Source organism: Vidua chalybeata, chromosome 5 (genome assembly GCF_026979565.1).
Source record: "Vidua chalybeata isolate OUT-0048 chromosome 5, bVidCha1 merged haplotype, whole genome shotgun sequence".
Classification (NCBI taxonomy): Eukaryota; Metazoa; Chordata; class Aves; order Passeriformes; family Viduidae; genus Vidua; species Vidua chalybeata.
The window spans coordinates 19,450,315-19,473,133 of NC_071534.1; the positions used below are offsets into that span (position 1 = coordinate 19,450,315).

The 22,819-nt window shown below is 45.4% G+C and overlaps 1 protein-coding gene across 1 annotated transcript in view; it reads right to left on the reverse strand.

The window, feature by feature from the left end:
• Positions 1-22,458, reverse strand: part of CACNA1I (calcium voltage-gated channel subunit alpha1 I) — a 151,039-nt gene extending 128,581 nt beyond the window's left edge. Inside the window, exon 1 of the mRNA XM_053942493.1 lies at positions 22,178-22,458. Within this exon, the coding sequence (XP_053798468.1) occupies positions 22,178-22,458 (281 nt within the window). The remainder of the gene's footprint in view (positions 1-22,177) is intronic.
• Positions 22,459-22,819: the final 361 nt, after the last annotated feature.

Here is a 22,819-nt window from a genome sequence, read left to right on the forward strand (position 1 = left end):
TTTACCAAGGCTGGCAGCATTTGCTCATCATTCTCATTAAGAAGTTAAATAACACTCCTGCCTGACCCTGAGCCCTTTACAGGGTTGTTTCTTGGATGCCCATCAAAGCTTGTGTTCATCATCCCATTGCCTTCAGTCCAGACTACTTCATGCTTGCAGTATTTTATTAGGTGTACTCCTGAACAGTAAGCATGACTTTAGAAAACAGCTTAGTCTTAAAACCTCCAATTATGCTGAGTCTAAAGAAAGAGGCTTGGGAACAGCACCCATAGCTAAATCCATCATAAAAGAGATGTTGGGTTGGGAGGATAGGAGGACAACATCATAAAATAACACAAGTTACTTTGAATATGATTTTGAAGAAAAGCCAGAAGGAAGCGATTCTCTCACACAAACACCCATCCAACAGCAAAAGAAAACCAGTTCCATTTAAGTCACCTGCATCTCTTGCTGGCATATATTGGTGTTATGACTAAATCATAACTCCAGCCTGTGGGAGCTTGAGCTGTTGTAAGAGTACAGAAAACACTGAAGATCTCGTGTAAAGCCACAAATGGGAAATGCAGTAATTATGCAACAGGTCTGTGCCTTTGTGCAGTGGAAATAAAACTTCTGCCCAGGCAGTGCTTTCCCTCAGCAGCCTCAGGCTGCTGGATTGCCTGTGTACTTGATTACTGTGCAGATTTGTCCTCAAATGAGCCTCAAGACTTGGTTGAGCCTCCAACAAGTAAATAAGCTGGTCTAGACCTTTCTTTATAATCACGGGCTGTAACTATCACAGCCTAGAAGGAAAATGCCACCATAATTAAATGCTTAGACCAAAGGCTCACATACACTAAAAGGAAGGGAGATGACAAACAAAGCAAGCCTTGAAGTAGAATTCTGTGTACAGGTTAATCAGAGCCAGGCTAATGTGCCCACCCAAGGGTCCCCACTTGGAGGGTATTCCATCCTCTCAAAACAAGCAGTTCATCTTTATGTTGCATCTATTTTCCCAACCTATATTTACCTCCCTCTTGTGGGAGAGCTCTTACTCCTGATCTGCTTTCAGTGGAGGGATGGAGGATGGGACACCACAGTGCTGGGACAGGGACACTTGTCCAGCCTGGTCCCTCAGTGCTCCAGGCAGCAGGTAAAAACATGGGGTGGGCACCACCAGGTGCTGAGATTGTGGTCTCCAACCTCACACACTTACTGATCATGAACAAGAAGTCTCTATCAAGAGGTGTTGAGTAGAGCAGATACTGTTTCCTTCAGAGCTGGAGGTCCCATGTCCCCCTAAATGGGAACACCCATCAAAAGAACAAGTGTCTTGGAAAAAAAAAGGGGAAGGGGGGGATGGCAGATGGTAATAAGAATTAAGCAGAAAGGATGTTTAAAAACAAAATAAAAACCACAATTGACCTAAGAGTTTACAGACTCCCAGCCTACACAAGTCAAGGAGTGTCAGAATAATATAACAAAAAGAACTAAAAATGAGCATCTCAAGTTGGACCAAGCATCTGCCCAGACTGGGCAGCAACACAGCTGCCCAGAGAAGTGTGTAAAAATGGGATGAGCAGACACAATACTTCCCTTAGGCACTCTTCCAGCTGCCAACCACTCGCAGCTCAAGGACTTCCTGAGCCAGGTTACTATATTTTTCACTCCTCCTTCACGGATTCCTCCTAATGAAGGAGGAAAGAGAACAGCCAAAGAGAATAAAAGCATTTGAGGAGAGATAATGTAATGCTGAATATCAGTATTGATACAGGATTATAGAGAGACAGCATCAACATGCAGGCTTCCCATGCATAATCTACTCAGATATGAACTCCATACTGCTCTTGCAAATTCAGATACATGTTTCACATCTTTGGAAGAAATCAGATGAAATACAACTGTCTTGTACTGTGGCTGTTTTATGTCTAGCCATAACCACATATTTCAGTACCTAGGAACATTTACAAAAATGATGGGAGAAAAACTCAAAAGGTTTTCTGAACATTTTCTCTCTGTGAATACCAAAGGGTGGAAAAAAAACAGCTCAGGTTTATTGGAAGCCATCAATCCTAAGAAGGGATGCTAGTTTGTTATGAAAGCATGTTATTTTGTCGTCTGAGAAAACATTTACTTTTTGTTCACTCCTTCACATTTATTAACTCATGCTGGTATAGACCTGTAGCACATCCTGCCTTTAAATGCAGTAGCAATTCTTTGTGTCCTGTGATATTTTCTGATGCCAGACAGAGAGCAATCAAGAAAACCTGGAGACCAGCCCCAGGCTCACTTGCTTCATGAACTATGTCAAATGTACTTCACTTCATGTTCTTCGTTCCATTATCTCCCCACTCAAAAAAAAAAAAAAAAAAAAAAAAAAAAAAAAAAAACAAACTTAAATCCAAAAACTAACATGGACCTACTAACCTGTCACCTGCAGACCTCAGCTGGATCAGCAGCAGGAACAGACAATTCCACCGTCTTAGAAAAAAATCAGGCACGGTTCACAGGGACAAGGAGGCAGCAAACAGTGGCCAGGACACACCACGCACAGGAAGATCACAAAAGAAAGATGCAGTACCCGCCACCCCTAAATGAGGTCTCCAGAGCTGAAGCATTCAGAATTAAGTCTGGACTCCTTCTACATTTAAAAACTACATCTGCTACAGGTGTTGAGATTTATTTTTAACATAACCAAAGCCTGATCTAAATTACTAAGTGAATTTAACACTGGATTTACAGCACACGGGGAGGGAACATAGTAGTTATTTATTGTATTTTTTAACTTAACGGACATGGTTTTCTCTCCTTCTAGATTCAGCTCTCAAACTAGGTCACAGTGATTACACACATCCAGTCTAAAGGTAACAGCTCTCTCTGCTCTCATGGAGGGAAGGGAAGTGGGAAAAGCAAAGGGTGATGGAATTGCATAGTGGTATTTGTATATAGGCAGAATGCAGGACAGTGGTACAAAACTTCATGAGCTGAGACAGTTGAGCTTTCTGATTTCTCTTGGGCTCTGCCATTCTCTGGATCCTCAGACACTCATTACACTTCAAGTTTTGCCTTTGTCAGCCAACATGGGGTAAAGGCAGAAATCCTTGTGGACACTTTTACAACCAGGGTCTGTTTCTGCATCACCTCGGTTGAGCTCAAAGCTTCACCGAACTGAGATACAGGTCAAGTCATTCCACTGCCAAGAGCAGATGTCAAAAGGACCAGGCACCAAGTGGAGGAAGAAAAGGCTTGAGAGGGTCAAGGAAAACACATTTGTGTCCAAAGGGGACAGAGCTACACCCTATCCCAGGGGTAGGAAAGGGGAGCAAGATCCAGCTAGATTGAAGTTGGTTACTGTGTGACAGGTGCTGTGAGTTTGGGGAATAGGGAAAAGAGGAGGAAGAATGTGAGGAAATATCAAGAAAAAGCAAACTGAAACCTCAATGGTTGAAGAAACCTGGATTTATGTCCAGCATAACTTGACATCTCACATATGGAGAAAGTAAGATGCTGGAAAGACTTGAGATGGAAGGGTCCTTGAAGATTATCTGGTTCCAGTTGCCCTCCCTCCCTCCCACAAATGCCACCCACTAGATCAGGTTGCCCAGGACCCCAGAGATAAGAGGAGAGACATAAAGAAGAGAGCTACGTGTTGTCAGATTTTTTATTATTATTTCTTTTTATCAGTCAAGTTTTTCTTGTCCCTCCTACCCAGAATCTCACCACCACTGAGAAGATAGTTTGATGGAGCATCTTAAATATTTCATGCAGCCTTCAGGCTTGCAATCCTTCGCTCCCCATCTGCTTCAGCCTGGCCCTGCTGACTTCTCAGCAGGCCCATGGCAGACTGCCTAGGCAAGGGCTCCTTTGACCCTCCTTTCTCTCCATCCACCTCTCTGTCCTCTCTTGCCCTATTAAGACTTAGATTTCTCCTTCTCTCCATTCTGACTCCAGAGAAATAAAGTCCCAAACTGAATTTCTTCTTCCCTTTTTTCACACTTCTCCCTCACAATTCCCTTTTCATCAGCTTTCAGCCTCTTTATTTCCTCTTCTATTAATTTTCAGTTTTATTTTCATTAATGAGATATTGCCTTAGGTCAGGATTAATAATCAAACTTCAGACACTGTCAATCCATCCGCAACCAAGTGCGGGCACAAGAAGCCTGGCAGTTCACTGTGAAGGAGAAAGACCCACTGGAAAAGCTGCACAGGGGCCTGGGGACCCCACAGAGCTGAAGGGGGACAGAGAACAAAGCAGAGAGCAGCCTGGGGCAAGAGAGCAGCAGGGCTCCCCAACAGGACTCCCCCGGGGTACCTCACCTGTGACAAGACTCAAGTCCAGTTTTCCCAAGCAAAGGGTGCTTGCATTGTGCCCTGACAGGAAAAGGCTTCTTTTCACTAGAAGTGCCTCTGGCTAACACAGGAGTATTTTTGGCTGTCTTGAAACAGGAGCTGGCATGGGACAGGGAACCTCTCCATGGAAAAGCAGGTGCTTATTAAAGCAAGGAGAGATTCAGCACACTGCAGTCTGAGAAACAGGATTGTTTCTTCACCATTTTGGAGCTCCCTCCCTGAGCAGGGGTTTGGCTCAACCCCTGCAGCAGTTCCATCCCACATCACCTGAACTGCTCAAGAACTCTAGAATGGTCAACCCCATGTAGAGGAACAACAGCAGCTTCTCCCTCTACCACCACAACTCCCACTGTAGACATTATTTCCCCCATATTAGATGCTGAAGGAATAACGACTCGACTCTTGTCTCCCCATCAAACAAGGGGAGCAAAAGGAGAAAGTGATTTTGCAGATGGAGGATGATTGTAGGCACAGACATGTGAGGGCCATGCTGGCTGCACAGGGGCTCCTGTGTCACAGCAAGTCTTAGAGAGAAAAAGACCATGAGAGATAGGGGGGCAAGACATTGGGCCACAATCAGAGGACTGGAGTGGAGTTGTGGAGGGGCAAGGGGTGAAGACAGTGAGATTTGATAGGGCTGGTCCCCAGCACCCTGCAATGGAACAGTGTGCTTACCCAGCTGAGGGGCCAAGGCAGGGACAGCAAAGGATCCAGAAGGCAGGAGGTCTAGAGACAGTCAGATCACAGTCAGACAGGCAATGTGAGATGGACAATGGTGAGAAAATTCTATGGAGGAGACAGAGCTAAGCAAGATGAACAGGGTTAAAGTGTCATACTGTGTCTTTTCCTTGCTACTAATCTTTCTAGGTCACCGTTAGCTGTAATATCTTGTAGTCAAGGATCTTTTGACATTTCTGCTACAGGACTATTTACATACTCAAAAACAGCTGAACAGGAAGCTAGTTAACATCAGACCACCACAAACCCAGTTCTGTTCCTGTATACCTTAGTGGAAGTACTGCCAGTGGTTCTGCTGCCTTCAGTCCTACACCCACACTCCTGGCTTTCCAGAAAGTTCTTTTTTCTCTCTCTCTCTGCTTTGTTGTTCATGCAGAAGCTGTGGCAGGTGTTCTCCCAGGCTCCCACAACATAGGAAAGTAATGCATTAGCCTGGAGCAGCAGGCACCAGGGAAGCTGTTTCACCCAACCCCTGTGGGGGACTGAGTTGCAGAGAAGCCTGGGTGGCGAAGGGTGCAGGAGCCAAGGAGAGCACACTACAGCAGGAGACAGAGCCTTTGCTCTGCATTGTTTTTACTCCCCTCACCATTCTTCTTTGCCTGAATGGAATTAGAGAAGCAACAAGGGAGCTTTACTGCTAGGCACACCATGGCAACACATCAGCTTTAAAGACATACCAGCTCCTAGGAGCACTAACACACTGCTCCCTCTCATCCCCCATGTCCTCTTTCCTGTGCTGTATCCACGCTCCAGGCTGCCTGGCCATCCCACGAGATCCTCCCTAGCAGCTCTCCCTCAGACAGCTACACAGAGGACCAGTGAAGTACCCAAACTGGGAACCTTCACAATGCTTGGACTGTTGCTTCTTCTCAGGGACCTTCCTCCTGTTCCTGTCCAGCGAGACCTGCCCCATGAGCATCCCCATGGAGCAGCATCCCACCAATGCACAGGCAGCAGCTAGGCAGCAGCTCCTGTGGGAGCTCAGCTCCCTGCCTGCCACCAGAGGAGAAGGCAGATGATGTTCTGCTTTGTCTCCTCTTCCCACTGTGCCTTTGTGAAAGCAGAGAAATGACAACAGCTGCCTCCCTGTCTGGGGGATGGGGTGGGAGGTACGAGCATTCGGGGGAAAAGAGAATTAATCTGAACAAAGCACAGGCCAACTGAAGCCGAAACTCAAACTCAACTTGCCAGCTCAGATTTAATTTTGTTTCAGTAAATGCCTGGTTTGAACAGAAGCATGAAACCAGCACAGACACAAAGGCTGTTCTTTATGGTATACTCACCCTGACCAAAACAAGAAATGTGGCTACAGCTCTGCAAGAGAGAGCTTCTTCTCTCTTCTAGAATTTACACCCAGATTGAGAAACCTGAGAGGCCCTGAACTGGGGTTAGCAAAGAGAGCTCTGTAAGTCACTGGAGTGGTGTGAGTTCATTAACCACAGCACGTACAACTCAAATGCTTGAGCACCTATCTGCACTAAACCCAGCAGCTTTGGAGGCTCAACACACCTTGCATGCAGCCAGCAGGCAGGGGCAGCCCTTTGCCCACCTCTGCCAAAACAAGGCTCTCTCATTAGCAGCCCAGTTCCTGGATATGGACTCCAGTCCCTGTAGCACACCCCATTTTTTAACCAAATCACACTTCTCATCTTCACTGGCTGTCTGGATAGGTCATCCCACAGGGAGGTGCCCAGAGCTGGGAGGACTTTGCTCCCACCGTCAGCACAATTTCTTGCATTGGTGATTTACACTGGGTTTTCAACACACCTGAAGAGCATTTGGGAGCTCACTGATTTTTACTGTCTCATGGCCTTTCTGTCCCTACCCTCACAATCAGTGACCTCCACATAGCCCAACATACAGCAGCTCACTAGATTTCCAACAACATGACCTATTTTCTCCTCATAACTCCAGACTTCCTTCTACCAACTTGATCAGTAAAAACAAGTTAAAATCCTCACCTTCCCCTCAAAACCTTTTCAGTTCCCCCAGGATTCCAAACACCAGTGAAAGGCTCCCCTCCTTCTCCCTCTGGCATCACCCAGACAGATGCACAGGGGAAGGCACAGCAAATCTCTCCAAGGGATAATTGCAGAGGAATTCACCAGTAGGTCAAATATTTACCCAAGACTCATCAATGCAAATGTTTTCTAATCCTCATGCATCTTTCAGGGATGGCAAAGGAGTGGTGAGTACACCTCTGATTTATACAGAGGCATATAAATTAGAATAATAAAGAACTCAGATGATTTATTATGTAGTAATTGTATCACTTAGTCAAATATCTTCGTTGTGTATGTGTATCAATATGGGAGCTAACAGTATAAAAGCAATACATACATTGCACTAACAGTTCCTATACTTTTTTTCTGGCCAATCCTCAATGCTTTTTGGTGTTCTGACTGCTGCTTGTCCACATTTCAGAGAACCTCTCTGACTCCATGAGGTGCATGAGGTGAACTTCCCACAGTTTTCAAGCACAAGCGTGTAGCTACATGCCTGAGGGCACCAGGCATAAGCAGCACACTTGGTAGGGAAAGGGTGCAGAGATAAGCCTACAAATACAAACCCACTTGGGGGAAGCAGCAGTGTCTCAGAAGAGGCCATTCAGTGGGATGAAATAATCCCAGGTGTAACTATTAAACCCAGCAACTAAAGACTGGCATCAGATCCTCCACTGGGAATGTCTTTGTGTTCCTGAAAAGCTGAGACCCATGAAAACATTAATCATCAGAAAAGAATAATCCTGAGTCCAGAGAGGAGAGGTGTCACAACCATGGGTGAGGAAATCCTTCACACATGCAAACAAGAATGGGAAATGCCATGGGTACAAGACAAAGTCTCAAGTGCATGACACTAATCAGCTTAATCACACTCAAAAAGTACCCAGAGAAGTCAAGTGGCTGGGGAAGGAAATAATTACTTTTGTGCTCTCCCTCTACATCTGTCTAACCTGTCACCTTTGCTTCCACTGATGGGATCACTGACACCCTCAGTCTGGTGGGGGACATTCCAGGTCATCCACCCCATCCCCTTGCTTCCACACAGGAGGCATGCCTCCGTGCCTGTATTTCCAGGGATATCCAGCACCTTCCCGCTTTCCCAGCTTTGTGCCCCCAGTGACAGCTTCCCCCAGGGCTGTGCTCCTTAGTCTCTAGGCAACTCTGCCCAGAAATGCCTCAACAGCAGTGAGCCTGTGCTCACACATACCAGCAGTGTGGACACCAACTGTTACCACAGCCAAATAATTCTTGGGCATTTGTACTGCCCAGAAACTCAGGAGTGTGTCTCCCAGGCTGTGCACAAGAGGGGTGTGCCAAGTGCCACTGGCAATCTTTTGAAATATAAAGCTGGAAGGCTCTTCTGTCCTAACATGATAAAACAGGGACTGCTGGTGCATTTAACTACTCGGTAAGAGACACCTGCTATTTCTCCCCACTGCATCTGTCTCAGTAAAGGGGCACAAGCATTACCTTCAGGGGCTTGCAGCAGTTTTCCTGCTCAGCTTCCTCCCCTCCCCCTGACATTGCAGGGGAAACAACAGAGGGGCCTGCCTCAGGCATGGTGCTCAGTCTGGGAACAGGAAAGAAAACACAGGGACAACTCACCACAGCACAAGGACAAGGGGACACAAAGTCACATTCAGACAGAGCAGAGAGGAAGGAGTCAGAACAGAAACACAGATCTGCAAGCAGATCTGCAGACAGAGATTGTTGGCCAACACAGATGACAAATTTCCTTCTGTCTGTCCATAAACCACAACCATGCAATGGCAGTCTGACACATCTAAAGTGATTGCAGCCCTGGCGTGTATGATGCCTCTCCAGGAGTCAAAATTCAGCACCACACAACCCTCAAGTGCCAGCTCACTTCAGGAACCTGGGTCACAAGTATCAGGAGTTTCCTTAAGGTTTCTCAAAGCTGCCACCTGCCTCTTTCTCAGAGGAAGGTCCAAGGACAAGCTTAAAGTTACTTCTGTATGCCCAGAGCACGCTGGAATGTGCCCATGGAGCAGGGTATCCTACAGCAGACCTCTCCATCCTGTTTTCCCCACTTGTAGCCCTCAGAGGAAGTCCTTCAATGGGAAGTCCCCTTTCAGCCAGGGAAGGGAGCACATCTTCCCTTGTGCAGTTTACATGTGATCTGGATTCATGTCTCACACCCAGACAGAGAATCCCTGATGTGACAGCTCAGGAAAATCAAATGAAGTGTCAACCCTCTTTCATTTTCCAGTAAAATAATCCCCATATGGGAGAAAACAGTTTCCCCAGACATCTGCCACACGTTCCAGAAAAATGCATTACAGACATGCCACTAAGTGTGAAATAGATTTTTAAAAGTTAAAAAGCTATTGGATATTTAAAGGATGTGTGACATATCACAATATGCTGTAAATGCATTTTAAAGAAATAACAGCACCTCAAAGATACTGTGGAAGGATGCAATTAATTCTGTGCTTTGAAAAAAAATCTTGGGTTATGGTTTTCTGGAGGAGGAATGTTTTTTTAAGTACCTACTTTAATAGTTAATTATGGCATTGTAGGGGAAACTTGAGGCTTCAGAGAGAGCTGACCTCTATGGTGGAAGGCTGCATGCAGCTACACTGATAATGCTAATTTTAATTAATCCTACCACAAACTCTTCTTCCTTCCAACACCCTGTCTCATTTGCTTAGAGCTTCATTTGATTGGCAGCTTGAGCTGAGACTTACATAGCAGGTATGACTGCTATGAGGAAAAACTAAGTTGAATGTCAATGACTGCAAATAAAAAACTTATTTTGTCTGTTCTTATGCGTCCCAGATGTTTTTTTGACTAGCATTTGCTGCTGGATGCTCTGAAACACTGCTTCCACACTGGGCAGCAGGGTAACCCAAGACCTCTTTCACTCATCCTCTAACAACCCATCCAAATGGAGACAAATTAGCAGCTGCCATAGCCAAAAAAAAAAAAAAAAAAAAAAAAAAGGTCTTTGAATATGCTCAGAAGAGATTCTCTGATATGACTCAATCCAATAAATTAAGACAGAATTAAGGATGAATGTGGAATCTCAGTTGCTCCCTCTCCACACCACAACCTTTCATTGCATGTTCACATGTTCAGGTTTGGTTTTTCCCCTCAGGATCCCTGCACCCACAGGGAAGGATGGCATCAGTGAAGACAGTAATGTGACACTTTAGCCTGTGAGCTTGCAGGAGTTTGCTGGCAGCAGGGAAACAGAAATAAGTAGGAATGCAAAGCATGAAGGCTGTAGGGTAGGGACACGACTTCACTCTGTGGGGTGCTCCCATCTCACCCCTTCCTGCTGCAGGCTGAGACCTGCAGCCCTGCCTCCACTTGAGCTCCCTGCCCCAGCATTCTCAGCCAGTTTCTCCCATCCAGACCTTCTCCTCACCCAGCCCTCCATTATCCTCACCCAGCCCAACCAGTCCACTCTCCAGGCTGCTCCCTCATGCCATTGCTGCCCAGTCCCTCCACTCTGGAGGGCAGATACCTGGTGGATAAGCTTTCCACTCCAGATCCCTGCTGGCTGCCTGACACAGTGACCTTATCTTCCTCCTCAGCTTCTCAGTCCCCCACTTCAGTATCCTTCACAGAGTTTAGCCTGGTCCCTGCCTCCCAGACCTCAAATCAAGGTTTTATTAACGGGTAAAAAGACTGCTACAATGGAAAAGTTGGACAGCTTTTGAAAACCATGCTACTACCTCATGTAACAATGGAAACTATGCCTTCCGTGTCTTTGGTTCTATTTGTGTTCTGGCCCTTGTATGAACTGTGTGAGATTCTTCAGAGATCCTGCTGGGCAGGAAAAGAAGGAGAAACATTACTCAGCACCCAGGAAGGAAGAAAACTTATAATATGAGGAGTTTCTCTGCACAGGGAAAGATAAAAGGGTCAAGCTACAAGAAAAAAGAAAATTGGGAAACTGTAGCATGGGATTTAAAAAAATGCTACAAGAAAACAGTGAGAAGACTGCTGTCTCCAAAGGACTTTCCTGTATAAAACAAGTGGGATAACATCTAGAGCCTCCTCCACTCACTAAAATCCCACTTCCAGAGAGGGCTCAAGATGGGAAGATGAAAGCAGTTGCCAGCACAAGGCTGCTAAACAGTGGGTCAACAAGAACAGAGAAGAGAAGAGCAAACTCCCAAGCTGGGAAGGATCCTTCTCCATCAAGAAAATTAATCAGAAAGGAGCCATAGGGAAAGAAAAAAAAAGCAGGAAAAATTGCCTTGAGGGAAAAAAAATCCTTCATTAAGAAATATCACAGTTGGCCAGTGGCACTGAACATCAGGTAGTACCAAAGGCAATATATTATTACTGCTGTTCTTCTCTAAGCCTGTCTTTTTTAATATAACTCACTCACAACAAACATTTTCAAGGTTTGGACTGAATCTCACATGTGGACAAAGCAGAGCCCTCCAAAATCACCTACAATCCCAAGACATTTACTCAAAGCAAAAATTACATCACAAGTTGGTAAATATGTGAACAAAAATAATTACATAAAAACTGCAACACATCAAAAAACCTACTTTTCTCAAATATGTTTTAGCTTGATTATTGTTAACAATTCTTGTTAACATCTGCTAGCTGGCTGGTAAATGATCTGTAGAGCATTTTGTAGAAAATAAGGACATGGTATTCTTAGGGGAACACTAGAGAGAGGCATTCTTGGCTGCAAAGCAAGATGCAGGATACAGGTAAAGACAGGGAGATTTCCTTTTGGGGTGTGTGAATGATGGGGCAAGGCAGATTTGCCAAGTACTGATGTTTCAGTATGCTTCCAAATAATAAGCAGGGCTTGAAAGATGAGCAGATATTTTGGATCTTTGATGTGAGAAGCTATCAACCTCTGCATGGAAGAAAATATTTCTCCACCCTCAAATATTGAGCTCCTACATCTTTCATGCCATGAAAGAGAACAGCTGCTGTTTGTTGCAAACTGCCTGTTCCAATAGGGAGGTTAATATTTTACCATGTGTTTTCTTTCCTTCCTTCCCTTCTTGCCTGTTGAGGCAAATCTCAGAGCTAGCATTACAAGCACTGGATTCAGCAGCTTTTTCCTGGATGAGTTTGTACTGGTGTTAGCCTTTTTAATCTGTGACTCTTTGAGAAGAGAAATCCCCCAAGAGGTACATTTGGTTCACTCTGCCTCTCACAGCATCCAGTTCCTACAAGCAGTCTTAAAGCCCCTTTCAGCAATTTTTTTGCTACCCTGGGGAAGTAGTGATAAACAATACCAAGTTATTAAAGTAAGGATGAAACAGCCCTCACAAAGGTCCAGGGGTCAGGAACAAGGCTGAGACAGCATTGTTGGTTCAACTTTTGCAAGTGAATCCTTGAGCACCTTGCCCAGCTTCCAAGCTGGGGCACAGGGCCAGGAGATTGCAGCCACACAGCTCCCAGCCAGCATGCTGAGCTCACATCTGTCTGTGCCAGCCCACAAGAGCCAGACATGGTTAGCAGGGATTAGCAGAGCACCAGCTACATCCCAGAGAAGGCCAGGGCCAGCTGATCGAGCAGCAAGCATCACCCAGGCTGGCTCAGGAGGTGGTCACCTCCCTGCAGCCTGTCCCTGCTCCCAGGTAGAGGCACCTCTTGGACTCTGCTGCTGAGAAATGAGCTCAGTGCTCCTGCACACTGGCAGTTCAGGATGGGGATGTCAGAGATGCCACTAGCATGTCAGAGAGCACAGGAAGATAGCAGCTGACCTGGACTAGGAATGCTCTAAAGGGGGATGGAAGCAGCCTGTGAATACAAGGAAGAAGCAATCCCACCCTGCCATGTAGAAATCCCCTCCAGAGATAGCAGAAATCTGCTATTTTCACAGATAAACTCATACTTCTGCAGAGCCCTGATCTTTTTCCTCATTCTAAATAAGCCAGTGAGTGATGTCCTCTGTTTAAATCCTACCTCCAGGTCTCCCCTTTAAGCCCTGACCTTTCACCCCAGGAAGCCTGGTGTCCAAAATACTGGCCAAGAGAGGCACTAAACAGAAGGAGCCACTTCAAGGGCAGGAACAGTCAGTGCAGACAGGCTGCTAGCAGCAAAACCCAGGAATGACAGCAAGGGAAATAATAAAAGAGGAGGAAAATCACAAACTGACACAGACAGAGAGGAAAAGGGATAGACAGGGTGGCTAGTCACAGGGGAGTCTGCTAGAGGAGTTGCAGGGATTCAAGCATCAAATCACACTCAAGGAGGGGGAGCAATGGCTTCTTTTATAGACTGAAGCACAGTAGGTGATGACAAGAGGAGACTGGGGGAGAGAAAACTAAAGGAAGAAAGGATAAGCAAAGAGTGTGATGTATCATTAGCCAGGACAGATTTATCTTTCCCCTTGGATGAATTGCAGTACGTAAGTGTAAATGGCACCATTGTCTCAGGGGGACAGATGGTCCCCCACATCACAGCTTTGCCCATCCCCCATCCTGCCTGGGGGAGTTGCTCCTCTCCCCAGTCTGCACTGATGCAATGGGCATGGAGAAAACTGGAGAAGGGAAAGGCAGGGAGGCCAAGCTAAGCTTTCCATCTCCATCCCCACACGCTGACCTGGCAGTGAGGATGGGCAGGTGAAAGCTGTTCCAGCCACAGCACTGCACACCAACTCCATCCCTCAGAGCAGCCAAGCCATCCAAACACCTATGCAGGCTCTAGCAGAAGGCTTACACTGCCATCACACCACCTTCTTACTTCACCAGTCCTTGATGGCAGCCAGAGATCAAGCACTCATGCTGATTGTCTCAGGTCTATCAGCTGCTTTCAATACCATTTAGTTTTGCTGAGATGCCTGCCAAGGTTAGCAGGGATTTGCATCATCTGTTCCCAGCCTAGATGACCTCCTCATATCATTCCCCATCAGTATCTTACATCTCCATCATCATACTTCACCTCTCATTTACTAGCCCAGCTGCACTCTCACCTGCCTTCCTTGCTCATCTCAGCCTCATTCCCTGGATGCTGGTCACAATTCTGTTGTTTTCTCAACATGGAATAAAAAAAACATTCCCCTGAGCTAGCTTCTCTCCTCCTCCAAAGCTTTTCCTGAGATGATTTCTTCTCATTTGCACAGCTGAGCCCAGAGAACCCCTCCAAGGAGGGGAGGCAGGTAGAGCAGCAGTCCCTTCCTGGTGGAGGAGCACAGCTGACAGGAGGTAGCACAGCACAAACTCACAGCTCAAGGAGCAGCAGTGACAAAGAGCAGGGCCAGCCCAATCCACCACCAGATCTGTCCCTCTGAACAGGCAGCCCCAGCTGGTGGCCCTTCCCACCACTCTCAGCCCTCATCCCTTGCCCTCACCAGCCAGAGGCTGTAAAACCCCATTGAAGAGAAGCACTTTTCAAACAGGACCTCCTTCAGCCCTGCCCCTCAGCAGGACAGGGAAGCCCAGGAGAGGCAGTGGCACAGAGATACATGAAGCACTCCAGGAAGGGGCTGGCCAAGGTGCTCTGGGCCAGCCAGGACCAGTGGGCAAAGCAAGCACAGGACAGAAGTGGGTGCAAATTTGAGCCTGGTCCATCCTACACCAGACTAGAGCCTTCCTACACCAAAACACAGTGCCTATCCAAAGATAGTGTTTCTCCAGGACCATAAAGATTTTTCCAGCTTAGAGCTTGACAGCTTGGCAGACTCCTTGCTCCAGTTCTCTCCAGAGGTCTGTAATAGACCAAGTGTTTTATAGCCTCATCTTAGCCATACTGGGACCAGCTGCAGGCCATTTGCTGCAGAGGAGCTGCACCTCTGTTGACTGCTCCTCACATGGAGCAGCTCCTGTCAAGTACTATGCTCACAACCCACAGCTGCAGGCCCTTCCCCATGGTCTAGGGTGAGAAGAGTGTCAAGTCCTCAAATAAGCAGCTGGTCAATTTGTTAGTGGTTAATTCTATTAATTCACATTGTTATAATAAGACATGCAATTAGAGGTCTGGTCAGAGTATTTTATAGGTCTTGAACTCAAAAGGAGCATTTTTATTGCCCTTTCTATTCCTACAAGAGCCCCTTTGGCACTGTAACACACCCTGCTCCAGTGTTCACAAAGGCTGAAAAAGGCAAACTGACCATTTTTCAAAGAATAAATGGTTCTCATCTCCAAGGCAAAATATATTCCAGTGAATAAGCACAATATGCTCCAGAAAGGTTTTTCAGCATTTGCTTCAGTTCAGCAATGCACTCCTCAGAGGGATGGGGATGTCCCTCAGCACAGGCACTACTACCATCCCTGCATCCCAGCTGAGCACACCATCCCTCTCTTCTGGCCTAGCAATACCAGATACCCCCAGACTGCCACAAAGACATGGTGCTGTATGACAAGACCAAACTCACCTGAAGAGCATGGCTGGTGCATACAGATTTCTTCTTACTGGGTATAACAGAATAACACTGATTTATACCAGACAATGATATGACTTGCATCTTCTATGCTCTCTCCCCTGCTTCCCTGCATTTTCCACATTCATTGGCCATAAACCCAGCTGCCATATTAAGGCACCTCATCGAAAGCTGTTGCAGTAAGAGTCCTAGCCCTGCTTTCCTAAAGCATCAGGGCACAGAGATGTACAAGGTCTTTTATTGGGTTTGAAACATATTAGGGAAACAGGGCATTACAAACACACAGCAGAAATACCCCTCTCCTAAACCACAGGCTCCTCTGTGCTTTGCAGTTATAGCCCTTCCTCTAACAGTAGGAATCTATCCTTCAATAACAGCAAAAATGCTCAGATCTTTGAAAAAAAGACAGTAAGGATGCACCACGGATTTTCAGCCTTATTTCCAGTTGTGTTAGACCCTACAAACATTAAATCTTCAGTCAGAGCCCTGGTTTTGTATGTGCTGCTGTCCTGCTTCATTTCCAAACCATGGTCTTTGAGTCCTCACAATAAAAAAAAAAAAAAATCCTCCAGGAAATAAGCTAAGGGGATGGGAGGCAGGGATTTATCCAGTTTCAACATTTGTGCTTATATACCCAGGGCCATCTTGCAAGCCAGCCAAATTTAGACCTCATCCCTTACATCTGCCCACTTGCCTGAAATTGGATACATCTCACATACACACAACCCAGCCAATTTCTTACAGATCTCAAGCACGCAAATCCCCTTCAAACAGATCCATCCCTTGTGTGCTACTAATGACAATGCACGAGTTTAAATTCCATTTACACCACATCTGACTGTGCAAATGGTTCCTCTAAACTTCCGCTGGTAAATTTGCACATCAAATGACCCGCACTAATGGCACTCCCTTGTCACTAGTTTTGTGGAGACAACTTCCTTCCCAACTACTTGTGAAGACCCTGAGCTCTATCATGCTTCTCCTGCTATCTACTTACCAAACACAATCAGGAAACAGCTATCCTAAGAAAAAACTGGAATTCAGAGAATTACTTTTCCCCAATCCAGAGTCCAGGTGGATGGGTTCTTCTCCCACAAAACTAAGATTACCCAATATTTCATTATGGAAACATTAAAATGCTCAGACTGTGCAATTTCCAAAACTAAACCTACTCCCTATCTTTCCCTTTGCCTTCTTCTAGAGCATCTGGGAAACCAAACAGCATAGCAATCCTAAATGCAAACACTACATCCTGCTATCCAGCAACTACTCCTTTGCTAAAGGAAGAACAGGAACTTCCAGAGATCTGCTTTACCCTCTGAAGAGAGAGGTTCAGTGAAGCACACTCAATTTCCTGCTGCAAATATATACAGAGACCTTGGATGGTTTTCAGACAGAGTTAGACAGGGTAAAGCCTATCAGCTTTCCAAAGGGAGAATTAACAGGGAAATTAAGGGTCAGTTCACAAGGGTAGGACATGTCTGCTTTAAGGCACATTGCTAGCACAAAAAGGGAGGAGAGCACTTGATAATATATTGATACACTGCATTCAGTGCCTTCAAATATTAATCAAGATAATGGACAACTGACTTATTAGAAGTCACCCTTAATTGCTAATAGCAAGCTTCATTCCAGCAGGGAGGCTGGCAGAGTGGCAGAAAACCCAGCAGAACCTGAAGCAGTCTTGCTCCCTCAAAGCTTGAAAAGCATCTGGCACATGCCCATGGGAACACCAATGCCCCCATCACTGCACACCCACTGGAGAGCTCTGGCCATCTCAGTTTCCCATGCAATAGAAGCAACTGCAAAGTTGACTTAGAATGTTGTGAAGTGGAGAGGGTTAGATAGCCTCTTACAGAAAAAGGAAAAAGCATGCATTGGTGGGGTTTGGGCGCACAGATATATCTCCTTGGCTGGAAAGAGGGCACAGCAGCAACATCTGCCTGGTTACCTAGAATGATACAAAGCTGTCAAAAGTCCTCAAATAAGTGCCAGACTCTTCATGTGTCTTCTGAGAAAGGCTTTTTAAGAGTGATAGGAGAGCTGCCCTAAAAATGGAGGCACGTGAACAACATACACATTTTACTGTTTTTCAAATATGCACCTAAAAGCTGATACTGATGACCCCAAGGGCAGAAAGCCATGATCCCTAGGTTCTCAAGAGTGATCAATGCTGCTTAAAATTCATAAGCCACTCAATTTTTGATGTATTATTATACTTTCTGGTCACATTTCCAAGCTTCCCTACTTACTAGAGATGCAGAAAACCATTATTTTTATTTATATATACACACACATGTGAAAAAGAAAAGTAAAATTCAGATGATTACAGGAGCTCAGGCCTTAATATAGTCATCAACTACCACAAGATTTGCAATAAATTTGCAGGTTATGTTTGTTTATTATATAACTACAGGCAGTCATTAAGAACACCTTGTCCAGGGTTTGACAGAGTACAAACTTCAGGCAGAAACAAGTACAACATACTACAGAATCTGCACATATAACTTCACTGGACATAAACTAATTGCCCAAACTGGTATTTGACACAGGCATATTTTACATATATGACACATTCACCCAAAGCTTAATGAGCAACAGAGTCCTTGCCCCCTTAACCACACAGCACCCAAAAAGCAGTGATTCTGGCAGCCCACAGTCCCCATGACCATGGCACCTCCTGCCACTGTCACCAGGAAAAGTATTAATCCACATGCACGCATTTTTTTCTCCTCCAACATTTGATTTTGCACTTGGCTCTCAGAGGGCAGTGCCAGCACGAAACACCACTATTGCCATCACCAGGCATCCTCTACTCTACTGACTCCTACATAAATGATGCCTATGGCACCAGGCAGGGAAGATATGGGGAATAAATGCAGCGGTTTCCTCTGTTTCCAACCAAAATGCTCAAGGCCAGTCCTGTTTCCTTGTGCACAGAGCACCCAGTCAAAGCCAACAATGCCACCAGTGAATACTACAGGAAAGGTATCTCCAGAAGCAAGGTGGGATTTTTGGCAGCAGGTACAATGGTAAAGCCCCTGATCAGTGGATTTTAAAGCTAATGAGCTACAGGGCAGCTCCTCAGAACACACAGTCATACCACAGCTTTATAAGTCACCCTGCTCAATACTCTGTAAAACACAGCTCCCAGTAATAAAAATTAAGTGTGCACATAAGCTTTTGCTCATCTGGGACCTGACCTGCTGCTCCTACACCACTGAAATCAGCTGGAAATGCAACACTTCACTGCTTGAGAGCAAAACAGAAGCCCAAAGGGCCAATAGCTTCACCAAGGGGTTGGTACATAAAAAGCAAGAAAATGACAGAGTAGTGAACTGCAGAGCCTCTCATAAGGATCCATTTGTAATGTGCCATGTGGCATACCCATTATTTAGTCCCAAACATTTTATAAATTCATAAGATAAATGCTATGCAGCTGGTTTGGAAACATGTTTTTTACAATTTTCATCCTATTCCCCATCCAAGCTTGACTTCAAATCCTGTATGACAGAGTTTAGGTTTTATAAAAGAAAAAAGAAATCTTTCAGCCAGTCTCATAACCACATCTCAAATAAGGACTGTATTAATGCTGTAGCTGCAACAGCTCCATGATCTACAACTCTGAGTGATCCAGTCTTCTGTTACCAAAGCACAAATTAACCTAAGCAAACCATCTGGCTGGCTGCTCATGTGCTGCATCACAACAACTCCTTTCTAAGCAGGGGACAAGCCAGGCTCCAGGTATGTGTTGTGTTGCATTGCATACCCAGCTGATACAGCACTTACCTGTCTCTAATAAGGTATATTAGAAATAATAAAAAAAAAACCTGCTTTCCAATAAACTATGGTTATTCATGCATTCACTTGTGCTGTAGGTAAAGCCATCCCAAAAATAAGCAAATCACCAAACTTGAAAGCATCAGGCCCCTTTTCACCACACACTACAACATCAAAAAGCACAGCAAATACTCCCTTTGGGGACAAACACATGGACTTTCACAGGGATCATAGTCCTCTTCTTAAAAGGGAGTTAGGATCTACAAGTTTTGCAATGACAGCATCACACATCTCTACACTAATATGCTTCCAGAAGCAATTTTAAAGCAAAGAAATAAGTGTTTCTTTCTCCTATTACTGCACTGCAGCAAAGCAATATGGCAGCTGTTTAATAGCACATAACAAAATTGCAGGACTGCTCACAAAAGGAAAAAATAATCTCCAGGAGAGGGGGATTTAAGTAGTTAGAATGCAATTACCTAAATTGAAATTTGGTGGTTAATGACCTTGTGCTTAAAAAAAAAATGTTACATAGCCCTTAAATATCAGAGCTTCCTTTTTAAATCTCATTGACAGTACTTCCACAACAGCAATCATGAAGCTCTAACCTAGGAAAAAAATCCACAAGAAGATTAATAGGCATTTTATTAATGCCCCATCTTTTTGCGGAGTCTTCATGAAAGGCCAGGGGTTGACCTATGACAGCAACTCATCCTGCCCCTGCTTAGCTTAAGCACATTGGAGACCCAATAGCTCAGTATAACAAGGATGAAAAGCAGGCAAGCATATCAATTCCTAGAAGATATGATTTGATTTTCACAGAAGTATCTCTTATGAAGGGTCTGATTCCCAGCCAGGCATCTGCCACCAGGCCATGTAAATGTATCTTTTCTATGATGCTGTTAAAAAAAAAGTGTGATGCCAAGAGCATATGATTACATGTGAAAAGCCTTCAGGGTGCAGAAACAAGCCCTCATTTGAGAAAAAAAAAAAAAAAAAAAAGATAATTATTTATTGCATGATCATTTCAAAAAGAGAAGCAGAAGGGGTCGAAAGGAAATCAAGGGAGGGGCTGAATCCTCACCTTTCAGTCTCCACTAGTCATGTAATCTCCCAACTTCACACAGCTGAGCTGAAACCTCAAGTTTGACAAAACCCTTCCAAAAAGGTTACCAGCAGCCCCATCATTCCCCTTCACTCCCTGGTGGCACCTGTAGCCACGTGTAAGGTCATCAACAAGTAATTGGATGAGGCTTTTTCCTTCTTTAACTAGTTTCTAATAAAAAAAAAGTCCTTTTCTAAGTCAAAGAACACATTTGTCTGCAGATTAGGACAAAAGTAACACTTAAAAACTAAAGCAGCCCAATTTCTTGAATAATAGTTCCAACAACTTAAAGCAAACTCCTTGCAATATACCAAATTAGAGGGATTACCTTGAGTGACTTTTTAGCCAGCAATAAGGACAGGCTCTTGTCTTCTTCAACCACAACCTCCTTCCCTCATCCAAAAGCAAGCCTTCATCCCAAACCTATGCTGCTACTCTTCTTCCACTTCCCAAATCTAGCCTTTTATTGTGACACAAATGTCTCGTGCTGTACTCCGAGTCCTGCTCTACCACATGCTGGGACAAGATTCCCAGGACATAATAACTAGCACAGGCACACTGTGATAGAAAAGCAATGCATAATTCAATACAAAGTTTTAAAATTTTATGGAGCAGCCAGTAGAAAAGAAAGCAGAATATCTAAATCTCCAATGTGTTCTCAGCCATAACCTGCGTTTGAGACTGCAACATCTCTTCAGTGGCTTTTGAACTTTAAGACAAGAGCTCAGAGATCAAACACAAACCTTTACCTACACTTGAAATTAAAACAAATCTCATCCATTTAAGGTCAGCTGTTACTGCTGACACTACTTCAAGTCCTCACCCGGGGTTAGGCTCTTAAAGCTGAAAATACCCTTGGAAACATTTTGCCAGTCTCCACCATATGCCCAGACATTCAGATTTAATCTATACATCAAAACCAGAGCAGGCATCCTCATAGCTAATACCTACCTAACTTGGAACTAAGAAACTTCCAGGTACAAAGTGCTGCCAGTTGAGATTTTTGGCTAGAAAAACATTCACATAAAATCTCAGACCAATCTCTCTGATGACTCATCTTTGTCTCCATTTCCTCCACACCATCAATGATCCCACAGCTCAAGGAACAACAGTGCTTCTCTACCTGGTTTTTATACCACTGGAGCCACAGAGCCCAGCTGGCAGGCTCCTGGTGATGAGCTGTGCAAGTGGCCATCATTTGCACTGGTGGGCTGCAGGAGCCCTCCTGCCATCAAGGCACTGAGCATGAGTGATAAGACGTGTGTGTGATTGCTGACCATGGAAAGGAGGACGTGCCTATGTCCCAGACATCTCTCCCAGGCTGTGTGGAACACACACTCTCCCGTTCATTCCTGGCTAAACATCCCAACAAGATGCTGGCAGGACAGTGACATGTACTAAATGGAAAGGCAAGGGGTCACTGAGGTTTCCCTGCAGTCAGGGTGCAGGAAGAGTGGTGGTTCCCTCACTAAGGCAAGGTGAGCTCTCAGTAAAGCCTGTATTTTCAGACACCTCCACCACTCATGGCAGTCTGAAAAGCTCCTGGGCTGGCAAATCCTACTCTGTCCCAGGCAAAAAAGGAGCTGGAAAGGGGAAGAACAGACTTCCTAATGTACCTCTCCTCACACCTCCACTCTCCCCACCCCCAGACCCTGTGTCTGGAACTGCCAGCAGCTCTTTCTGAAGTCCCTTCTTTCATGATCAATGTCTTTTGATCACACACTAAAACAGCAAAGGTTCTGTTTAAACACAAGCAATGAACAAAAAAGGTTGTTAAATGTAATAAAAGTTATTCCTTACCTGCAAGGCACCCCAGGAAGGCAGGATGAGGGGAGGACAGGGCAGGAGGGAGCCAGAGGCAGGGAGGGAGAAGGGGCAGCTCAGAAAGGATATGGGTTGCACACCATTTTGATGCACCAGCTCCGTGGGCTGGTGGTCTGCTTCAAGCAGAAGAAGACAACTGGGGCCAAGTCTGGGTAGGGGACATCAGGATCCGGAGGGGAGGTGACTTCTTCATCCTCGCCCAGCTCCAGGGAGGACGGTGGCTGCTCTGGTGGTGTTTGTTGCTCCGAGATTCCCAGATCCACAGGCTCCAGTGGGCAGATGGCAGAAGTGTGAGGGGGCTGTGGGCCTGCAGGCCAGGTGGAGGGAGGCTGGGGGACGTACTCTGCCATGCCAGCCACAAGCGAGAACCCCTGGAGAGGAAGCGAGAAAGAGAAATTATATCCCACAAGGAATCAGCAGCAAAAGCACAGCACATCTGGGCTCTCCTAGCAAGTCCAGAGCAGGGGAGAGCTGCAGGACTGATGGCTGTGACAAATGATAAACCACTTGGTGCTGAAGCAGTTTTAGGCTTTTTTCTGCCAGTCACCTCTCCACCAAGACTCCTCTGGCTGCTCCTCTCCATCACCATTTAAACCATCCCTGTAGCCCTTGAGACACCCTGTCAGAGTGCTGTACCATCTCAGAGGATGGTGGCAGCTCTTTTGGAGGCAGCCTGAGCACCATAACAGAGCACGATGTTTTGAACAATAC